The following is a 22,246-nucleotide window of genomic DNA, read 5'->3' as shown; positions in this document are numbered from 1 at the left end:
CTTAAACATTGAACACCACAAGATATATCTGAAGTCCCTGAAATTTTGAGCCAATATGTACAACAAGTCCCAATAGGAATATACCGGTATCCATATTAACCACTGTGTGGTTTTAGTCCTCATTTATCTTGTTTCTAATGAACTATACAATAAATGAGAACAGTTCTATGTGTATAGAACTTGGGTTAATGATACGTAATATGTTCAGTATTACTTTATAACCATGCATTTGGAAAGAATGCACAGTAATGCATTCAAGGTATAAAATTTCAGCATGATATCTTGATAAGCAATTGTAGACTTCATTTGCAACTCTATGATTTCATTAGAATTCTAGATTTGATAAGAACTTTAGATCTGATTAGCACTTCTAAATTTCAGTAGATTTCATTAATAACTCTAGATTTCATTAGAAATTCTAGATTTGCTTAGCATTCTAGATTTATCAGTATTCTAAATTTAATTAGACCTTGTAGATGCCATAAGCAATTGTAGATTTCATCAGCTACAGTAGATTTAATTAGTATTCTAAATTCAATTAGCATCTTTAGATTTCATTAGGTACTGTAAATTTCATTAGCAACTGTAGATTTCATTGGCAATTGTCGATTTTATTTGAATTTTATATTTCATTTGCATTCTAGATTTCATTAGCACTTCAAAAAACAATATCAACTTTGTTTAAAAGAAAAAGTGCACAAAATTGTATTTATTTCTAACACACATGTATTTATTCATGTTAGTAACTATCTAATTGCATCCGCTTCTTTCTGGCTTATAGAACTTGATGGAAATATCAGTTTTTCAAATGTTTCCCTTTTAATAGGTAATAACTGAGCCACTTGGTTTGGATCTGTCACAATATGAGGAGGGCCCTGTAATATAAGAAACATAAACATAAGATAGAGCTTTTTACAAAAAGCAACTCAGTAAAAGTACAAAATGCCCTGAAAATGGATGCCATAATTACCCTTACACAATGGTATAACAAGCGTTATCATTCATTTATCTCTGCATTACAATTACACCACCTGAACAAGATGAAAGTTTATCTACACAGTAAAACATATTGCTAGTATTAAACTTTTCATTTTGGAAAATAAATATACAATTTTATAGAATTATTAGTAGTAAGATGATGTGCATTTTAGAAACAAACTTTCTACAAAGAATACATCAATCTGAGTGCAAGGAATTAGTCTAGACAAAATTTTGAGACTAGTATTTTCTTCTTTCATTAATGCTGAGTAGAGTATAAAATCAAATATCCAATATCCTGATGCTGTATGCTAATTGACATTAAATTGCCAATTAAGAACATGTTGACAAATTCATTATTTTAGGCTGACTTTAAATCACCAATCTAATACCAATATGTATTTAAATCCTGTTCTCATTAAAAGCACATAGAAGAATTGGGAGGTCTTCCATCACTTTTAAATCCAAAGAAAGCAGTATAATATTTACAGTTCCTATACAAGAAAAAATAGCCAGGGACCCCACTGAGGTTTAAAAGCCTAAAAATATAACATTTGTATTTCTTACATAAATTAGCTGGGGCGCTTTAAACAAAAATATATGCAAAGATAGTTAAGAAATATACTTTGAAATAAATTGAAAATCGTATTTTTATGCTTTTCTTAGCTCGATTTGCGTGAAAAGTGTTTAAACGCTTTTCATTTTGGGTCATTTTTTTACACTTTGAATAATTTTTCTGGAAAAACAAAGTGCGCGAATGATCTGAAATTTTGCAAAAAGATTAGTGGTCTAAACCTACATCAAATGGTACATTTATCTAGAAAAAATATTTTCAGGCCCATCATATCAAAAAACCTCAGTGGAGTCCCTTTAAGGATTGATATTAAAAATTTTATGAAATAATTTAAACTACAAGGAATAATTACCTGAATATCCTGTACCTTACTCTCTTTATAACTGTGTTCTCTCAATATAAAATCTTTCTCAGCCTGAAACAATTCACTATGCAGATATAAACATTACAAATTAAGTTGGATCCAGGCTTTAAGGGAAGTACTAGGCACCTGATCTTAAAGTCCAAAAATATAGACAGACTGAAATTTACCAATGACAATTGTACGATTTTATAAGCTTTTTACTCTTTATACATGTAGTTGTTAGATTAAACAAAACCATATGACTCTTTAATATTTTCATACATCGTCAGTCTAAATTGGTAAAATTTCAATCAAGAACATGGGAAAATATGACGTGTATAGAAGATAAAAACTTATTTATATTACATGAAAATGATTTTAACTTTACTATTTGAGTTGCCAAACTTTACGAGAATGTTTCACCTCATACCTCATGATATAATCTTGTATCAAGGACCCTGACAACAACATTATCTACTCGCATAAATTGTCGAAGTAAAATAAAGAAACTTGTTGGCATTACTCTCTGAAATATAAGAAAACTTGTTTACTTCCACATATGTCTAAAAAAAAATTCATGTTCAAAAGTGAATCCTTTGTTAAAACTTCTTTAAGAGTTAAGAACAGCATCATTCACAAATATAATATGCCTTATATCAGTGTTACAAGTAAGCTATATGCCACAAACATACTAGGTGAAGTCCATATCTTAGTATCAACTGATTGGCTCATTTTCCAATGTATGTGTCTTAGACAATAAATTTTTCATTTCTATCAACATCTGTCATATGATGGTGATGTAATTCTAACCGGCGATGCTGATTTTTGCTTGCAGTCACACACTGTATATCGTTCTTTATATAGATAAAAATAGCATAAAAATTTCTTTATAGTACTATTTCAAAATATCTCTATAATGTCTATAAAAAACTATACAATGTCACAATTACTGCATGGTGCGATAGTTTTGTACAAACATTCCTAATAATGAAAACTAAAATGTCAATATTGGTAGTCCTAACAAAGATGTCAGCATAATTGAAGCATGTCTTCTGGTATCAATATTTTAGTTTCAGACTTGCTTTGATGAAATAAATGTCAAATTGATGTTTTTGAAGCAGCACACCTCAAGATAAAAAAAAAATCTTCATAAAATCTAACTTCCCCTGAGGCCCCAAAGCATAAAAACATAAAAATTGTATTTCTTACACAAACCAACTGAGGCACTTTTAGCTGAAAGATATGCAAAAGATAATAAAGAAATACATGTGTATACTAAGAACTGAATTGAAAATCATATTTTTTGCTGTTCTTAGCCCGAGTTGAGTTAAAAACATTTAAATGCTTTTCAAATTTGGGTAATTTTTCACAAAATATTTTTTCTGAAAAAAAAAGCTGGAGTGAGTGAATGATCTGAAATTTTGCACACAAGTTTATTATTAGGTTTACATCAGTTGGTTTATAATTAAAGTTGGTTTATAATTAACGAAAAAATATTTCAAGTCCTGCCAATTAAAAAAAAGACCTCAGTTGAGTCCCTTTAAAAAATGTATAAATATTCACAATCCAGTCAAAACTTTATAATATACAAACTGTATTATACAAACTATGACAGAATTTTTATCAGCAAAATACTATCATGTTACTAACCAAGTAAAATCAATCTATGCATATTTTGGCAAGTAATCATTATGTATTATTTCTGTGGATAAAAGTCACTTGGACATGGTTAAATCAGTTAGTTTGTATACTTCAACTTGATACCAGTTTTACTAACAAGACCACTTTTAAATTTGTTTTATACTATCACAAAATCTGAAGGCATGCTGCTTTAATAAAGTTCTTTACAAAGAAATAATTGCCACTTACAATTTTAACATTCATGATTGATGAGCCATTATCAGATAATTCATCATCAAACAATAATATATCTTCATAAAAGTGAATCTTTTCCCGAACTTTTAATTTCTCCAGATCTATTCTTTCATCTGTGGGTTCAACCTGTCAACAAAAGAAATGTCATATTTATTTTGGTGGTGGTATTGGTAGTTTTCACTCCGTATCACAGCAGTAAGCCACAATTAATTTACCAGAGTACAGTTTAACCACCACACCGTTCCTGGGCAAACTGTCAAGAAGTTTACCAGTACTAGTTGCCTTCACTTTCGCAAGGAACTGAAAATTCTGTACATGCCCAAAAAGAGGTATATAGCGAATGACCGTAGAAAGGATTTCATGATCAATTACAACGAAAGTGACCTGTACTGTCCGGAATTCTAATTCGGATGCCCGATTCACAGTCCAACGATCTTCATATTGAGCTAATCGTACGGCTTAACATATTTATTCTGCTATACATGGCTGTTCATATAATGATGGAGGTCAACAAAGGACAACAGGTCTGTAAACTTGACTTACACTACAGGGAAATATCAATGCTGAGGCTACCACCAGGTGTGCTCCTGACAGACATGATCAAAAGCAAGATCTCAACAAAGTAGAAAGGAAAACATAATATTATGTTCTTTTAAATTTAGCCAATAACAGTTCTTTTGAAAACTTCATACTGATTCTATTTCAACTCCATGAAATTGAATGATTTATAATGGAACTGTGACTCATCAATAAAAAAAAACTCATAAAAGTAAATATATCAGATTATGTCAACTAACAATTTTATATTATTTTATGCTCAACTTTGTGGCCTAGTGGTTTAGGTGTCTTCCTCATAACCCTGGTAGTGGGTTTGAGCCCAACTCAATGACCATGTGTCCTCAAGCAACATCAACAGTGGTTGAGCTTGAATTTGGTGAATATAAGCTGCAATGGCTTGTTTTATAAACAAGCATTAATAATTCAATATGAATACTAAATCAACAAAATATCTGTTACTTATATTTATATGTGAAGTGACTTAAAGTTTTATTTGTTGTTTTTTGGGGTTTTTTTTTGTTTTTTTTTTCCTTTTTAGTTGTTGGGTTTAGCATTGCACCAACACAGTATAGGTCATATTGTGACGTTCCAGCTTTACTGGTGGAGGAAGACCTCAGGTGCCCTTCCGTGAATTATTTCAGTCATGAACGGGCACCTGAATATAGAACCACCAATGTTCTATAAGCTATCTGGATAATTAAAGTTGTGATTTCATTTGACATAATGCATTGTTTGTTAAAGTGGTTATGTGAGTAAAATCATGTAATAATATTTACATTCAATCAAATGTAATGTAACTAATAAATAAAAGATATTATACCTTTAACTGAACCCCATCTTTTCCTATCAAAGTTCCTTTATACTCTGTAGTGAATGTCCAGTCAAAAGGTTTTACCACTTCATTTATATGTTCACAATCTGCCCTGAATTGTAAAAGTACAATAATTTATCAATATTCACAAACTTATTTTGCATACCAGTGCTTTTAAGGGCTAATTTGGGACCAAAATTCCTTATCTCCAATGTATTTATCCCCTCTTTCTAAAATAAAGTCTCCTCCAACAAGCATCATAAATAATTAAAACAAATGAGCCGCGTAATGACAAAACCAACATAATGGGTTTGCGACCAGCATGGATCCAGACCAGCCTGCGCATCCGCACAGTCTGATTAGGATCCATGCTGTTCACTTACCAACTCTATTACAAGCAGAGAAACTGATAGCGAACAGCATGGATCCTGATCAGACTGCGCGGATGCGCAGGCTGGTCTGGATCCATGCTGGTCGCAAACCCATTATGTTGGTTTTGTCATGGCGTGGCTCAAATGTGTCAATTGTTAAATAAATTTTATCAAATGTGGGGGAAATTTTAGTTTCAAGACATTATGGTTATTGTAGTACATTGTACATGTAACAATTTAACATAAAGTGGACTGTTGTATCTGTTTCTAAATTTTCCCCTTTTTACATTTACCTTGTATCAGCATCTTTACTTTAAGGGCATTTTATGTTGACCATGTCAATAAAAGAATCATGTAAACCAGGTTACCTTGCTTCTTTCCAGGCCTGTGCCACCGCCACTTTGAGAGGGTCATTGTGAGCATCAACTAATTTTAGTGCATCGAGGGCATTAAACTCCAAACCGAACCCAGCAACATGTTGTAAACGTAACACATTGTCTGCAAATATCATCTCTGGTACCTGAGGTAGTTCCAACTCTCCTTCAAATCTAAAGTATAAACACACACATTTAAAGTTATAAACAATATCTTAAGCAACAGAGCAAAGAGCAGTTATATATACCATATTCAAAGCAAAAGAGCAGAGAACAAAGTTCAATATTTATATTATCAACATAAAACAATGTACAGTGTCCTTTTTACAATGTTGTTATTATAAAAATAGTTTATAGAACATGCAAGGCTTACTCTGGGAATTATCTTGAGATTGATTTTTCTTGTTATAAACATAATTTATATGTAGTCCATCGTCTTTTAATGCTGCCTAATTTTAAATACAAAAAAAAATGACACGACATATCAGATTGTTTGGGGCAGGTAGTTGATAATGATTATAAATAAGCTTTTGGTAGAAGGAATCAAACTCAGTATTAAGTCACATGATGCTTACATTCAGTTGAAATTATGGTCATTTTTGTTTAATACCATTTTTTTGAAACAGTTGTATCAATGTACTTGTATATAAGAAGAATTACTAAAAGAGATGCATAGAAAGAGGAGCGCAAGTTGTCAGATTATTATATTTTAGACTTACGATTTATTTACCAACCTGTTTTGGTTACAAAACGATCTCTGACAGGAAACAAGAGGGCCATGATGGCCCTGAGGTCGCTCACCTGTATATAGCCCCCCCCCCCCCCCCGGCCCAATTTTTACCCAAGGGCTTTTATTTGTTTATTTGAACAGACTTGGTAGACACCCATAAGAAGATGTTTCATGCAAAACATCTAAGTTCTAGCTCATTGGGTTTTTTAAAAGAAGATTTTTTAAGTTTTTACTATACACATAGAGTAAAAAACAATGACACCCCTCGGGCAGGGCCAGTTTTGACCCCTGGGCTTTTATTTGAACAAACTTTGTAGATATTTACTTAAAGATGTTGCATGCTTAATATCTAAACTCTAGTTATTTGGGTTTTTTCAAAGAAGATTTTTAAGTTTTTGCTATGTATATAAGGAAAATCAATGACCCCCGGGGCGGGGCCAGTTTTGACCCCAGGGCTTTTATTTGAACATACTTGGTAGACACCCATTAGAACATGTCTCATGCTAAATATCTTAGCTCTAGCTCTTTGGGTTCTTTAAAAGAAGATTTTATAAGTTTTTACTATATGCATATAAGGAAAATCAATGACCCCTGGGGAGGGGCCAATTTGGACCCAGGGGTTTTATTTGAACAAACTTGGTAGACATTCACTAGAAGATGTTTCATGCCAAATATATAAGCTTTAGCTCTTACAGTTCTTTAAAAGAAGATTTTTTAAGTTTTTACTATATGCATATAGGGAAAATCAATGACCCCCTGGGGCGGGGCCAATTTTGACCCCAGGGCTTTTATTTGAACAAACTTGGTAGACATTTACTAGAAGATGTTTTATGCCAAATATCTAAGCTCTAGCTCTTACGGTTCTTTAAAAGAAGATTTTTTAAGTTTAAACTATATGCATATAGGGAAAATCAATTACCCCCCAGGGCGGGCCAATTTTGACCCCAGGGCTTTTATTTGAACAAACTTGGTAGACATTCACTAGAAGATGTTTCATGCCAAATATCTAAGCTCTAGCTCTTTGGGTTCTTTAAAAGAAGATTTTTTAAGTTTTTACTTTATGCATATAGGGAAAATCAATGCCCCCCTGGGGCGGGGCCAATTTTGACCCCAGGGCTTTTATTTGAACAAACTTGGTAGACATTCACTAGAAGATGTTTCATGCCAAATATCTTAGCTCTAGCTCTTACAGTTCTTTAAAGGCAGATTTTTTAAGTGTTTTACTATATGCATATAGGGAAAATCAATGACCCCCCGGGGCGGGGCCAATTTTGACCCCAGGGCTTTTATTTGAACAAACTTGGTAGACACTCACTAGAAGATGTTCCATGCCAAAAATCTTAGCTCTAGCTCTTACAGTTCTTTAAAAGAAGATCTTTTAAGTTTTTACTATATGCATATAGGGAAAATCAATGACCCCCCGGGGGCGGGGCCAATTTTGACCCCAGGGCTTTTATTTGAACAAACTTGGTAGACACTCATTAGAAGATGTTTCATGCCAAATATCTAAGCTCTAGCTCTTAGGGTTGTTTAAAAGAAGATATTTAAAGATTTTTCTTTCGGTTGCCATGGCAACCAGAGTTCTGCATGGAATTAAATTCTTTGAACAATTTTTAAAGGTGACCACCAAAGGAACATTCCTGTGAAGTTTGGATGAAATTGGCTCAGTGGTTTATGAGGAGATGTCATTTAAAGCAAAAGTTTACGGACGGACGACGGACGGACGACGAACAGACGGACGGACGGACGCCGGACGAAAAGCGATCACAAAAGCTCACCCTGTCACTTTGTGACAGGTGAGCTAAAAAATAAATCATAAAATAATTAATCTTGAACTGTTAATTATAAGTAAAATCACCTTTGTCTTGCTATTCCCTCAGATTCAAGAATATGTGATTTTACTGCTGTAAGTGTCCATGGTCCAAACTGAAACTGTGAAGTAACTGGCTTGGCCTTTGTTCCTACAGCACCATGGAAATTTGAAGTTGTCATCTAAAAGAGCAAGAATAAACATTACAATGTGTCATGATCTAGCATAATATCACAATGTGTCATGATCTAACCATTGATTACCAGTTTATATAACAGACTCCGAAAAAAGGCCTCTTCCCAATTGAAATTTTCTTTAAAATCACAAAGTTTTCCCAAAAATCTTAACTTAAACCTGCTTTTTTACTTCCCAAATTATCAATTTAAGCAATAATTTTTCCCAAAATCAAGCGGCTAAGGCCTCTTCCAAATTAAGTGACAAAAATCACTGCAGTAACATAATGTCACAATGTGTCATGATTTAACATAACATCACAATGTGTCATGATTTAACATAACATCACAATGTGTCATGATCTAACATAATGTCACAGTGTGTCATGATCGAACATAATGTTACAATGTGTCATCATCTAAGTTACATAACATCACAATGTGTCATGATTTGACATAATGTCAAAATGTGTCATTATCAATCATAATGTCACAATAGTCAATTGGTGTATTCCCCAACTTTAGTTTTTGCATATCGTATTATCATGCTCATTATCAGTATTATGATGTTCTACCATCGTTGTTACATTACTTTCCCCTGCGTGAAATCTCGTCCCGAGACTTGGCCTGGGAACTCATTGGGTACGCAACTCCAGTCAGGCAGTTGTCTACATCCCACACACTGACCACCATATGTAATGTTTTAAGACACGCAAATCCTGAATCAGTGTCTGTAAAAAGCTACAACACGAGTGGTTTGTGTCATGTACACAAACTGATCAAATCTAAATTCGGAAACTCTGATAAAGGTCGATGTAAATAAAGTATTTGATTTGTCGAGTTGGGTACACGCCGTGATCATTCGGGTCGAATATGTTTTAGGCCGAACTGGCACCCGACGATTATGTACGTTTTTAAACAAAAATGAACATCATTAATATCTTATACCTGTCCTTTTATAATGTTCAACTTTAAAGCTCAATGAACTTCCCCCTGATTACGATATCAAAAACTGGGGTATGTACATAAAACTACTCGTTGCATTTATATTTTGTTTACTTGTTGTTGTTGTTGTTTGTACGTTACTCTTCAATTGGGAAGATAATATATTTATAGGCATGACGGTTCGATTACATGTATACAAAGTCATGTTTCAAGAGTATGACAACAACTTGGACAGTCACAGATAGAAGGTAACATATCTGTGTTGTCCCATTCCCCAATCATAGTCATGTTTTATTCATCTGGATTTAAACATATATATTAATGGTTTGGGTAATTTTGCATTCGTTTCAGGTAACATCTTTAAACATGAGTGTACAGTAAACATTCAGTGTTTAGCTAGGATGGTATCTTGATTTAATAAGTGCAAACAAGTACTGTCTAGGATGACATCTTCAAACATTAAAGAACTACAACAGTGAAGAAGCCCTTATTTTCAAAGATTTAAGAATTCTCTATTCAATATTTTTATTTTGTAACTTTCAACATTTCATCTGGGATGTACTATTATCGTATGTCCCAGATTTCATTTGGGAATTTGTTGAATGTTCATGTGGATTGGGAAAATAATATACTATTTTCAATTTGGAATATGACTGAATATCGGCTATAAAATAATAAAAAAAAATATCCCTGGTCTAGTGGATCAATTTCACTTCTAAAGGTATTGCCCTGTCACACTAGTCTGACTAGACTGCGCTTTCACTGCATTTACTCTGCATTGTAAGATGTAACAAAGCGCCGCAAGATCGCAATAAAAAATGTGATATTTTTGATGACATGGAGACTTCACAACATCCTCGCGGCGATCATGGCATTGCTATAGAGCTTCCACAGCGTTGTAATGCATTCTTACGGCATTTAATTGGCGATTGTCTGCCTTAGGACAGCACTTCTACAGTGTTCCTTGCGCTTCCACTGTGCTTTCTTGGTGCTCTCGCAGCATTCACACTGCACTGAAATCATAAAGCTCCTTAAAAGCTCTGCACCCGCAGTATAAACATAGAGGCGCCACACAATCTCTATTCCTTTTGAGCTCTCACAGCACTCCTGTTGCATTGTAGGAGATGCATCTGAAATGCTACAGCATTCTTACTGTCATCCCACTGCGCTTTTACCAGAAAGATGAGTGACAGTGTTTGTTTTGAGCATGACATGCGATACTAGGGCAATATTTGCGATCTTTCTGCGCTCACCTTGGCCTTCTGAATTTTCTTTAGACGCCGTTAGAGCACCACCCTAGTGTGACGGGTTTTAGAAGCATAGAACATTTACCAAAACAAAGGAGCCCTACTTTTGCCAAAGACTGTCCGTTTACTTTTCTCACCTTTTGCTGACGATCAAATAAATATTGAAAAAATAACTAAAGATATTATAATGTAGTTTTATGCCCGTGGGCATTTAGTAATTGAGCTGTTCATTCAAGGTTAATGTAAACCAGAATGTTGAATATATCTTAAGTTCTACCAATGGCTTCATGATTTACACACGAAGTACATAACTTTTGGCAAGTTAGTATAACTATAACTTCCATATTTTCCAATTTACTGCTTTTCAGCACATTTAACCTAAACCAGCAAGTTGGATATATCTTAAATACTATCTCTACTAATGGCATCATAAATTCCACATTTACTTATACTTAAAATAGATGGCACAGTTATATAACTTTGTATTGATAAGTTATCAATACAAAGTTATATAACTGTGCCATCTATTTTTATACACTGTGCCATCTATTTTTATACACAAACATTTTTTGGGGTAATGGTATGCACCTGGTCATCTGTCTGTCTGTCTGTTAACAGTTTTTGTGTCTGCAGATCTGTATGTTGTGCACCAGTGGAAAGAACTAGAAACTACTTTACAGAAATAGTAACCATAATGAAATGATGTGCAGAGCGCATGTTTGACCTTCTCAGGTCAAGGTCACACTTACTAATTTTGTATCAATTTCAAAATAGTGTGTCCGCTTTGTATCTTTTGAACTGATAGAAAGAAATTAAAACTTTTTGACATAAATATTACTTGTAATGAAACAGTGTGCAGAACACAGGTTCAGGCCTCCTGAGATGGAAATTGGCCCCACCCTGCAGATTACTTGATTTATATAGACTTATATAGGAGTTTTTGTGTCCAGAACAGTTGTTAGGAAATTGAAACTACTTGGCAGAAATAGTAACCATAGTAAAATGATGTGCAGAGTGCAAGGTTTGACCTTTCTCAGGTCAAGGTCACATTTAAACATTGTGTATCAGTCTAAAAAAATTTAAGTCCTCTCTGTATCTTTTGAACCAATAGATAGAAATTAAAACTTATTGGGAGAATATTACTTATAACAGGGCTTCCATTAGTGGAAGTTTCAGAGTCATTTACTCCTTGATTTTGACTTGTAACTTCCAGATTATAATGCTTTTCCTTCTTTACATATATAATTTGACAACCAGTCTCAGACAATTTGCAGTCTCTGACATCCAAATTTTGAAACCTAATGGAAGCTCTGTTATAATGAGATGAGGATTCCTGACATCAAAATTGGCCCCACCAATTAAACAATATATTACATGTTATATGATTATATATTTTAGTTGAAAAGAAGCATTTAAAGTAGGAAGTTGTAAAACATTTACAGAGAAGAACTTCCAGGGTCAGAAATTGTAGAAGTTGTAACTCAATAGTTGAGGTGTCTGTGATAGATATGAGTGAAATAGAAAGTGATATAGCAAAGCTTCTGGCTGGAGAAATAGTTGATACTGGCTCCATTGATATTTCCCACACATCTGCGTCTTCAGCTGCACCAAATGGTAAGAATGTTAGTATTTTATTTCCCCCCTTGGGTTTGCCTTAACCCTCCTTAATTTATTTATTAAATGGTTTTGTGGCTAAGGCTAATCACTTTCGGTTTCAGCAAAGTTTGCCATGGTGCATTTGTTAAAACTGGCAGAATTTGAGCCGTGTCACGACAAAACCAACATAGTGTGTTTGCGACCAGCATGGATCCAGACCAGCCTGCCCATCTTCGCAGTCTGATCAGGATCCATGCTGTTCGCTATCGGTTTTTCTACTTGTAATAGGGTTTGTAAGCAAACAGCATGGATCCTGATCAGACTGCAGTAAGACAGTAAGACAGTAAGACAAACTTTATTTATAGTCGGTTATGATTAACAGTACAAAACATAAGCTTTAAGCTTGTATCCGACATGAACAAAATATAGAAAATAATAATAAGAAACAAAGAAAACAAAAACAAACAGACACCATAAGATAAAAATACATACAATTAATTTATATAGTCATTGTAATGAAATCTGAGCATTTACAATGAAAATATAGTCATATCTATTAACAGGGTTTTACATATATACAGATACATAGTACATAATTCAAGGAAAAGACTAAATTTATTTACAAGCAAAAAACAGGAATCAAGTAAAATAGAACATAAACGATTAGATGCACATAGAGCAGGCACACTTGTCATTACTCCATGTTTCAATTAGTCGTTTAAAACTCATTTAAGTCAGATGTACATCTTAGATCATTAGATAAACTATTCCAGATTTTAGATGCTTCAAAGCGAAAACTCTTTTTACCATAATTGGTTGTGCGTACTTTAGGTACATCTAAAGTTTTTTGGTATCTAAAATTATAATTTGATGAACGCACATTAACAAGTTCTTGAACATTCTTAGGAGAAATGCTGTTAAGACATTTAAAACTTCAATAGCGAGTTGTTTTTTCTACTGATATGGAGTGAAGACATATTAGTCAGTTTAAGCAGATCTTCATAAGTTGATGAATAGTCATTAAAAACAATTTTCAGAGCTCTATGTTGAAGTTTTTCCAACTTGTTTGTATTGTCCTTACTACAAAAATGCCAGACTAAAGGGCAGAAATTAAAGTTGGATCTGATAAAACTTTTGTATATAAGAATTTTTGCATCCAGATTAAGAAGAGGACATAGTCTGGTTAATACATTTATTTGTCTTGCTGACTTTTTACAAACATTTGAGATATGAATATCAAAATTTAATAGGGAATCTATTTCAATACCTAGAAGTTTTACATGAGATTCACAAGGAATAGTGGCATCAAGAATCTGGAATTTTGACACATTTTTACAGGTTTGTTTGCCTATACATATAGCCTGAAACTTCTCAGGGTTTGCTTGCATAAGATTGTCTTCAAACCATTTAATCATGACAACACTTTCATCTTGTATTGTGCTTTTGAGAGTTTCCACATTAATATGATTAAATGAGAGGGTCTTGTCGTCTGCATAATTATAAACAGAACCTTTTTTAATGAAATAAAATATATCATTTAAGAAAATGTTAAATAAGAGGGGACCAAGAATTGACCCTTGTGGAACCCCTTTGTTTATTTCATTCCACTCACTACAGATTGTAATTAGTTTTACTTGTTGCTGTCTTTTAAACAAATAACTTTGCATGATATTAGCAGAGGCATCAGACAGACCATAGGCCTTAAGTTTAAGAATAATCAGGTCATGCGGAAGACAGTCAAAAGCCTTAGACAGATCCATGAGTATGGCAGCTACATATTCATTTCTATCTAATGCTCTCTTCCAATCTTCAATGAGGCGCAGTAATGTTGTCTGACAGCCAAAATTCTACGGAATGCTGATAGAAAGTCATGAAAAATGTTTTCAAAATGTAAGTTAAGTTGAGCACTAATAGATTTTTCAAAATTTTTTGAAATGGTAGGTAAGATGCTGACAGGCCTGTAATTTTTCTTTTGGAAAGGATCATCCTTTTTGAACAGAGGTTTAACTTGTGCTAGTTTTAAAGCTTGTGGAAATTGAGAGGTTTGAAAGCTTTTATTAATAAGCGAAGTTATAGGATTTGTCAGGGCATACGCACCTGCTTTAATTATCTTTGGTGGTAGGCTGTCCACACCAATGGCCTTTTTTGAATTTAAACTTTTCAATAATTTAAAAGTTTGATCAGTGCTCACTGGAGCAAATTGAAAAGTATCTATTGATGAATGATTTTTAGATATTTGTGTTATGCTAGGATGTGTTTCATCAATATCAGCATCAGTTTTTATACCAATATCACAAGCAATATTCACATAAAAATCATTCAGAATATTACTTATTTCCTTTTGGTCTGATATTAGGGTCTCATTTTCATTAAGAATAATTTTGCTGTCAGATTTTGCTGTAGATTTTGATGTCAAAAACGGTTTAATTGTTGGCCAAAAGTGGCTAGATTTTGGACCTTCATTACACCTTTCAAAGAAATATTTTTCCATTGACTCTCTTTTTAGTTTTGTGACCAAATTTCTTTGTTTGCGGAATTTTTCCCAGTTTTTGTTATTACGGTTTTTGAAATAGCAATTTCTTAGTTGCTGTTTTTTATAGATAGATTTTCTCAATTCGCCATTCATGAAAGGAACTTTTTGTGATCTTAATTTGCGTTCTTTAATTGGAGCATGTTCATCTACAACTTCTTTGAAAAGTGTTTCAAAAGCCCAGTATGAATCATCAATATCATCAAAAATATCTGCAATATGGAATGGAATTTTGCTAAGTTCAGTGTTGAAAACAGACTCATTAAAATGTTTGTATGATCTAAATTTAACATATTTTGGTTTTGTTTGACAACACTGCTCTTTTATTGTAGTAGCTACTAGATTGTGACAGTCACTGATACCAACATCTAAATTTTCTGTGTTACAAATAAAATTTTGATCTGTTAGTTAAAATAACATCAATTGCCGAGGGACTTGCATTTTTCATAAAGCATGTGTTTCCTTTTACAACATTTTCAAGGTTATATGTATCACAAATATCGCGAAGGGTGGATGATTTTTCAAGCCTGTTCATGTCAAAGTTCAGATCACCAAGAAGCAGGATGTTATCATATTGTCTTAAAGTTCTATCAAGAACATTAGTGCAGGTGTTAGTAAAATCCACATTTTTGATATTAGGAGGTTTGTAAAGAGCCAGGATACACCACTTTCTTTTATTTAAAGATAGTTCAAAACACATGCATTCAAAATTTTCTGGCTCCAGGTCTTTCTTTCTCCGGAATGGCAAATCATCACGTGAATAAACAAGAATTCCCCCTCCAAATTTATTGCGATCCCGGCGATCAATTTTGTATCCATTATAATGGAAAATGTTGCTATTAAAACTATCATCCAGCTTAGTTTCAGATAAGATAAATATATCCACTAATTTTCTCTTCAAAATTTCATGCACTTCTAAGTATTTTGATTTAAGACTGTTGATATTTAAATGTGCTATCAAAGGACGTTTGAGATCTTTTTGTCGTAATTCACTTAATTTTTTTAGGATATCACTGTTACAATCTTCACTATTTAATATGACGGATTTGTTGTTATCGATTGTTGCTGCATCATCTGAGGATAAGATTTGCTCTGTTGAAACTGAGTTGGTTGGTGTACTTCCATGTAATGAAATGGATTGACCTGTTGATGATGGTGATTGACCTGTTGATGGTGGGAATTGACATTGTAGGGATAAGGATCTACTCCAGGAGATCCATGAGAAAGATGATTGTCCTGTTGATGATAAGAATTGATCTGCTGAGGATAAGAATTGGTCTTTTGTGGATTTACCTGTTGTGATTGGGGATTGACATTTTGATGATGGGGACTGACTTGTTGCAGATAAGGATTGACATGCTGATGATGGGGATTGTCCTGTTGGATTTTGAACTGTGGGGAATGAGAATTGATATGTTGAGGATGGGAAGTTACCTGTTGGGGATGGGGATTGACCTGTTGCTGATGGGGAGTTACCAGTTGGGGATGGGGATTGACCTGTTGCTGATGGGGAGCGACCTGTTGGGGATGGGATTGACCTGTTGCTGATTGGGGGCTACCTGTTGGGGATGGGGATTGAACTTGTTGCTGATGGGGAGTTGCCTGGTGGGGATTGGGATTTACCTGTTGCTGTGGGGAGTTTCCTGTTGGGATTGGGATTGACCTGTTGCTGATGGGGAATTACTTGTTGGGGATTGGGATTGACCTGTTGCTGATGGGGAGTTAACTGTTTGGGATGGTGATTGTGACCTGTTGCTGATGGGGGATTGACCAGTTGGGGATGGGGATTTACTTGTTGGGGACTGGTATTTACCTGTGATGGTGGGGATGTACTTGAATGGGATTCTTCTGTTGAAGATGGGTATTGAAGCTTTTGAAAAAACTGGGAATTGTCCTGTAGATGAGAATGGGAATTCATACGTTTTTGAGGATGGGGGATATGAGTTGTAGTGAGAGAAATAGGTTTCCTGTTGATGTGTGCTGAAATGATTCTGGAGAGCTCTTTCCCTGAGTTGATTTTTGGTTCTCTGGGGTCTTTGGAACCTCTGTTGCATTTGCTGGCATTGAGAGTATTGTGGAGGATGTTTCGGTTGTTGAGCTGTCCTGGGAAAATTTACATCCTCAGAACTTTCATATGGTAGGGCAAGTGCCGAGTATATGGCCCTTTTGATCTGTTTACCTAAGATTGCTGCTCCCCGTCCTTTAGTAAGGTGTACAGCATCTTGATACAACTGATCATTAACTGTCCCTTGATACATAACAGCAGATGTATTATCAAGAAATGTGAGATCTTTACGCTTACAAAGATTCTTAATGGATGTATTCACTTTTGTGTCTATGATCTTTGTTGCAAGATTATCTCTGCATTTTGGCAGCACTGAGCAGACTATCACCTTAGCATCGCTATTTTCTTTTAGGAGCTGATTTGTTAGATCATTTAGTTCATCAGTTATAAGATTTTCGTTATCCCCGTCTGAGATGTTATTTATCCCTGCATGTATGACAAAAACGTCACACTCCTTCAGAATCCTTTTGTCATCTGAACTCACAATTTTATTGGTTATGTCACAGATCTTTGCACCTGGGTGATCGGATTTTTGTATTTATTTTACTTCCACTCATTTTTTCGGCTTTAGCACTTTTGTCACAGAATCACCAAGAATCAGAACCTCATGTTTCTTTTGACCCGAGGTTTCCTTTGTTTTTTTCTGTTGAATGTTTTGATCCATTGTTTTTGTCTAATATTTCAGATTTTTCTGTTGGTGCGACTGAGGGCGTTTTCAGCCATGTTATCCACTTGAGAAGAAATTTGGGCATCAACGCTTGTATGCATCTGTTTTAATTCCATGTTTTCAGTTACTATTTTCTTGTAATTTCTTATCTCTGCTTGAAGGAGATATATGTCAGTGCTAGAAGCAAGATTCTCTGTTCTGTTCTTTAAAGAGTCGATTGTCATTGTAAACTCTGACATTGTATTCTTAAGTTCCTCTATGTCATTTTGAATGATTTCACTGGTAAATGTATCATTTTGTTTTGATGATATCTTTCCTTTCAGAGACTTATTTTCTTGTTTTAATGAATTGTTTGATTTTTTCATGGTTTCAATTTCAGCGGTTAGGATTTGAATTTCAGCATTTAAGTCTGAGGTCTTTGATTGGTAATCTGAAATAGTCTTTCTCTGAAATTCAGCTTCGTTTTGCAAGGATGCAATTTGCTGATCTTGACTAGCATGCTTTATTGAAAGACTAGCATATTTATGTTGAAGGTTGTCGTTTTCATTTTGCAGTGTTTCATTATCTTTTTTCAACTTTTGAAATTGCTGAATATTGTTTTGATTTTCATACATTTTAGGGGTCTCATAAAAATTTACACAGTCAATCTGGGGAACACTATCCATATTGATAATTTCACTGTTATTATTAAAGGATATATGATCTGTAGTGTCAGTAGAGACGGGCACTGAGGTTTCCGAGTTTGATTTGTCTATGATAGAAAGAACAGGATTAGCCAGCTTAAAGCTCTGCTCTGACTCAGTATCCAAGGATTTAGGTGAAGTTTCTTCAGATTCACATTTTGTATCCCCAAATGATATTGGTGGATGAGCGTACCCATTTGCAGTTCTGATGAAAGAATTCACTGCTTGTTTCTTTTGTTGCATTTTGTGAAGTTTCTGTTTTGGTTTCTTCCCTGTTTCTGCTATAATAGATCGTTGTCTTTCAAGTTCTTCAAGATCTACTTTAGGTCCACCCCTCTTTTGAATCTTTTCTGCTTTTTTCTTTTCTTCTGCTAATTTTACAAGAGCATTTAATTCAGGAGGGCCAAAAATTAGGTCTGAGAGTAAGTGTTTAAACCCTCTTGGTGTAGATTTCTGACCTTTGATTTTTGGGGCAGCAGGTGTTGAAATCTGAACTGGAGACTCAGCTACTGAGGTCAGCCCAGATGAGTCCAGTTCATCTAGGAGAGTGTCAGGAGGACTTTCTGGAAAACTGTCAATGTGAGAGGCAAGAGATTTGAATATTGTATTTGTCCACAATATACTGCCACTGCCCTGAATAAGTAGGGTTGTTTTGTTATAATACCATGTGATCACCACTTTGAAGGATGACAGTTCTGTTGTTATAGAAATGCCTGTGTTATCAATGTTGGGAACAAGTGTATATTGTTGTTGTAGTATTTCTCTAATTCTGTCACTTATTTCTTTCTTAAAGAATGTTATTGTAACATTGTTTCCACAAGCACTTGTTTTTACAGAGAAATATTGGCTTTCTGCTATCTCCAGACAGTCTGTTAACACTTCATTGAAAGAAAAGCCTTCAAAATTAGAAATATTTAAATCCATTGTTTGATCCATTATCACCTTTTAGTCAGCTATTGTTGTCACAAAGGTTTATAAATACCTGATGTATTTTAGCACTATATAACTATTATACCTGTTTTTACAGCAAATATTTGTAAGTGATAAGTATTAATCCTTTGGTAAAAAATTATACATATTTCCAGATTTTATACAAATTTATGATTAGTTTTCACCAGTTTTTTGCTTAATTGCTAGTCAAATCACTTTTTCATTTCAAAATCAATATCCAGAGATTTATGAGGTTCAATAATATCCAAAAATCTCCAGAGAATTGCAATGTTTTATTGCTTAAATAAAGATAAATCCAAGAGCAGATTAAAACACATGTTGACAGTTCGAAGTCCTAATATCCTGCGGATGCTTATTTATTGTTTCTCAAAAAACATTTAGGTTTTAACTTTAAACGTTTAGCATTTTTGCAGAGTTATACCCCTTTTATATTTTGTTTTTATTGCTTTTCTAGCGCTGAGAAAAAAGTTTTTATATTTAAATGCCATCTCTTTGATAATAAAAAAACTCTTAATATCAACAAAGAGTTTATATAGAGGTACTTTTTAAAAAGAATATAAAATCATGTCTTAATTAAAAGTTCCAATGTTTTGTTTAGTTGAAGACTTTAAACCAGTTGTTAAGCGTACAGTCTGCTATATTGTGATGGCATTAGTGTTTGATGATGCTGGACGTGTGGTATTGATACAGGAAGCGAAGCCAAGTTGTAAAGGATTGTGGTATATACCAGCCGGACGGGTTGAACCAGGAGAAAACTTCATAGTAAGTTACTTGTTATAGTAAACCAACAAATTTTCCACAGTTACCAAAACTTACAGCTGCATGCCTCCAAATTACCCAAAATATTTCAAGAAAATCAAACTTGAGAAAAATGTATGTAGAAAGATTCCAGATTCAAGTAATGGTTTACATGTTACATGCAAAAAATGACTGATTTTGCAGTATTTATATCACCATAGAGTGTAAGTGCCATAAAATTTGCAAATAATTATGTAATATGTACAGTTCCCTCTGTAGATATTGTAATTCTATGTGTGTGATTTTTTTGTTCTACCTTACTGGAAAGGATGCAGTTAAGCGAGAAGTTTTGGAAGAGGCCGGACTGGAGTTTGAACCTTTGTCCCTGCTGTGTTTCAAATGCCAACTGAAAAGAAAATGGTTCAGATTTAACTTTGTTGGCAGAATGAAAGGTAATCATCGTGTATGTAATGAACAAGTACTTTGAGTTTTGTGCTTTGTGTGACTGCCCAAATCTAAATGTTCTGATAGACTAAAACTTTCCTGACAATTAACATTTATGATTTTGCAGTGGAATTTCTTTTATTTTAAAGGAATTTTCCTGAAAAAACAATGTTTCATTAGTATTAAAAACTTGTACCTGCTCATATAATTTGAACTGTTTTTCAGTATTTATTACAGATATCTAAACCTACTCCCATGTTGTTTGCGATTTATTGTAGAAGAAACTTTTTTTTTATTAGAAGGTTGTCTTTTCTCGCTATCAGGTCATTTAGATTTGGATAGTATGCTAGATAAATGAGCCGTACCATGACAAAACCAACATAATGGGTTTGCGACCAGCATGGATCCAGACCAGCCTGCGCATCCACGCAGTCTGATCAGGATCCATGCTGTTCGCTTACCAACCCTATTACAAGCAGAGAAACTGATAGCGAACAGCATGGATCCTGATCAGGCTGCGCAGATGCACATGCAGGCTGGTCTGGATCCATGCTGGTCGCAAACGCACTATGTTGGTTTTGTCTTGGCACGGCTCATATGTGAATTCTCCCAGGATCAGTATATATGAGTTATTACTGTATGTGTATTTAAATTCGCGGAAGCAAATTTTCGCGGAAAGGTCCATTTTGGGGGTATATACAAATATTCGCGCTATTTTGAATTCGCGGAGGTGACTGCCGAAAATCATAAATTCGCGTACACACATCAGTTTAAAAAATAAGGGAAATTATTCTTACACGATTAGGCAATGGTTTTCGCAAGCAGCCTTCTTTTTTACATACTTTTTACTGTAATCGTTGTGGAACTTCATAGGTATTTTCAACACCTGTTGTCAAATAATACGCTATTGTACAGAACAAAGACATTCAAATTATCTAGCGGACAGATTATGGCAAACAAAAGAAAGTCCATTAACGTGCGTGGTTTTTCACAGTTTTAAACAGCACTGAATGAGATCATAATCTTTTCACAGATTTTGTCAAAATGTTGACTGAGTAATTGTGTTTTGTTTTCCATGTTTTCAACAGTTAAAGTCTATAATGTTTGTGTTGTTTGAATTGTATGTTTAGAAAAACAAAATATAATCCGATCAGATGTCAAGACGTTTATGACTCAGATTATGAAATAAATAGCGTGATGCAATTGTATTGTTCAAACATGCATACAGTTATACAAGAATCTGATAATCATATCAGACAAACAATAATACACCAGCAAACTAATTTATATACAGTGCTAAATAATACATGTACACATTATACAACAGTAAAATTACTCTTTGAAAGCGCGACGGATACCAGACTTATGGCAGCCGTGAACACACTTAAATACATTGTTCTAAATATGCGCGAAAATATGCTACTAACAAATTATTGGTGTAGAATTATTCGCGCTGAACATGAATTCGGGGATCGAATGTCATCGCGAAGATCGCGAAAAATTTGAAGCCCGCGAATATTTCTACACATACAGTATCTAATAATGAAGGGTTTGTTTTTTATTCTAACATGCCTCACACTGTTTTTTTATTACACAATGATCCAGAGAGTAAGGGTTTACATGTCATATGAAATCTATAAAACAAATGACATCAAGAAATTTCCTTCCTTGCTCAATGTATTTCAGTATATTTTTTTTATTTTTCAAGATTATATTATTGATTCTCTTCCTTTTAGCACATTAGATTGGAAATAGATATCATTTTTTTTGTACAAAGTTGTAC

General features: G+C 34.1%; 2 protein-coding genes across 4 annotated transcripts in view; one reads left to right on the top strand and one right to left on the bottom strand.

Annotated features, from left to right (window-relative positions):
* Positions 1-675: 675 nt before the first annotated feature.
* LOC132731495 (TIP41-like protein) lies at positions 676-9,688 on the bottom strand. Its single transcript, XM_060717692.1, has 8 exons — positions 9,546-9,688; positions 8,473-8,606; positions 5,879-6,058; positions 5,149-5,251; positions 3,765-3,896; positions 2,326-2,421; positions 1,905-1,967; positions 676-875 (listed from the first exon to the last, which is right to left on the bottom strand). Exons 2-8 carry the CDS (start codon positions 8,604-8,606, stop codon positions 747-749), a joined length of 837 nt encoding a protein of 278 aa, XP_060573675.1. The 5' UTR covers positions 9,546-9,688; the 3' UTR covers positions 676-746.
* Positions 9,685-22,246, top strand: part of LOC132731493 (8-oxo-dGDP phosphatase NUDT18-like) — a 25,989-nt gene continuing 13,427 nt past the window's right edge. The window contains exons 1-4 of one of the 3 annotated variants that reach the window (XM_060717689.1): positions 9,685-9,790; positions 12,188-12,403; positions 19,880-20,043; positions 20,348-20,471. In XM_060717689.1, the coding sequence (XP_060573672.1) occupies positions 12,298-12,403; positions 19,880-20,043; positions 20,348-20,471 (394 nt within the window). In that variant the 5' untranslated portion in view covers positions 9,685-9,790; positions 12,188-12,297. The remainder of the gene's footprint in view (positions 9,791-12,187; positions 12,404-19,879; positions 20,044-20,347; positions 20,472-22,246) is intronic. The other 2 variants (XM_060717690.1, XM_060717691.1) reach the window with 2 other exon arrangements.

The sequence above is a fragment of the Ruditapes philippinarum genome, unplaced genomic scaffold, assembly GCF_026571515.1.
Source record: "Ruditapes philippinarum isolate M1 unplaced genomic scaffold, ASM2657151v2 ctg5532_1_1_1_1, whole genome shotgun sequence".
Classification (NCBI taxonomy): Eukaryota; Metazoa; Mollusca; class Bivalvia; order Venerida; family Veneridae; genus Ruditapes; species Ruditapes philippinarum.
The sequence above is the reverse complement of the archived record's forward strand: the minus strand, read 5'-3'. Positions and strand labels throughout refer to the sequence as shown.

Coding starts and splice junctions, on each gene's coding strand:
- LOC132731495 (XM_060717692.1), bottom strand. CDS start 8,606: ATGACAACTTCAAATTTCCATGGTGCTGTAGGAACAAAGGCCAAGCCA. Junction 6,059..8,472: donor GAGGGAATAGCAAGACAAAG/GTGATTTTACTT, acceptor TTTATACTTTAG/ATTTGAAGGAGAGTTGGAAC. Junction 2,422..3,764: donor CAATCATGAATGTTAAAATT/GTAAGTGGCAAT, acceptor CTTATATTTCAG/AGAGTAATGCCAACAAGTTT.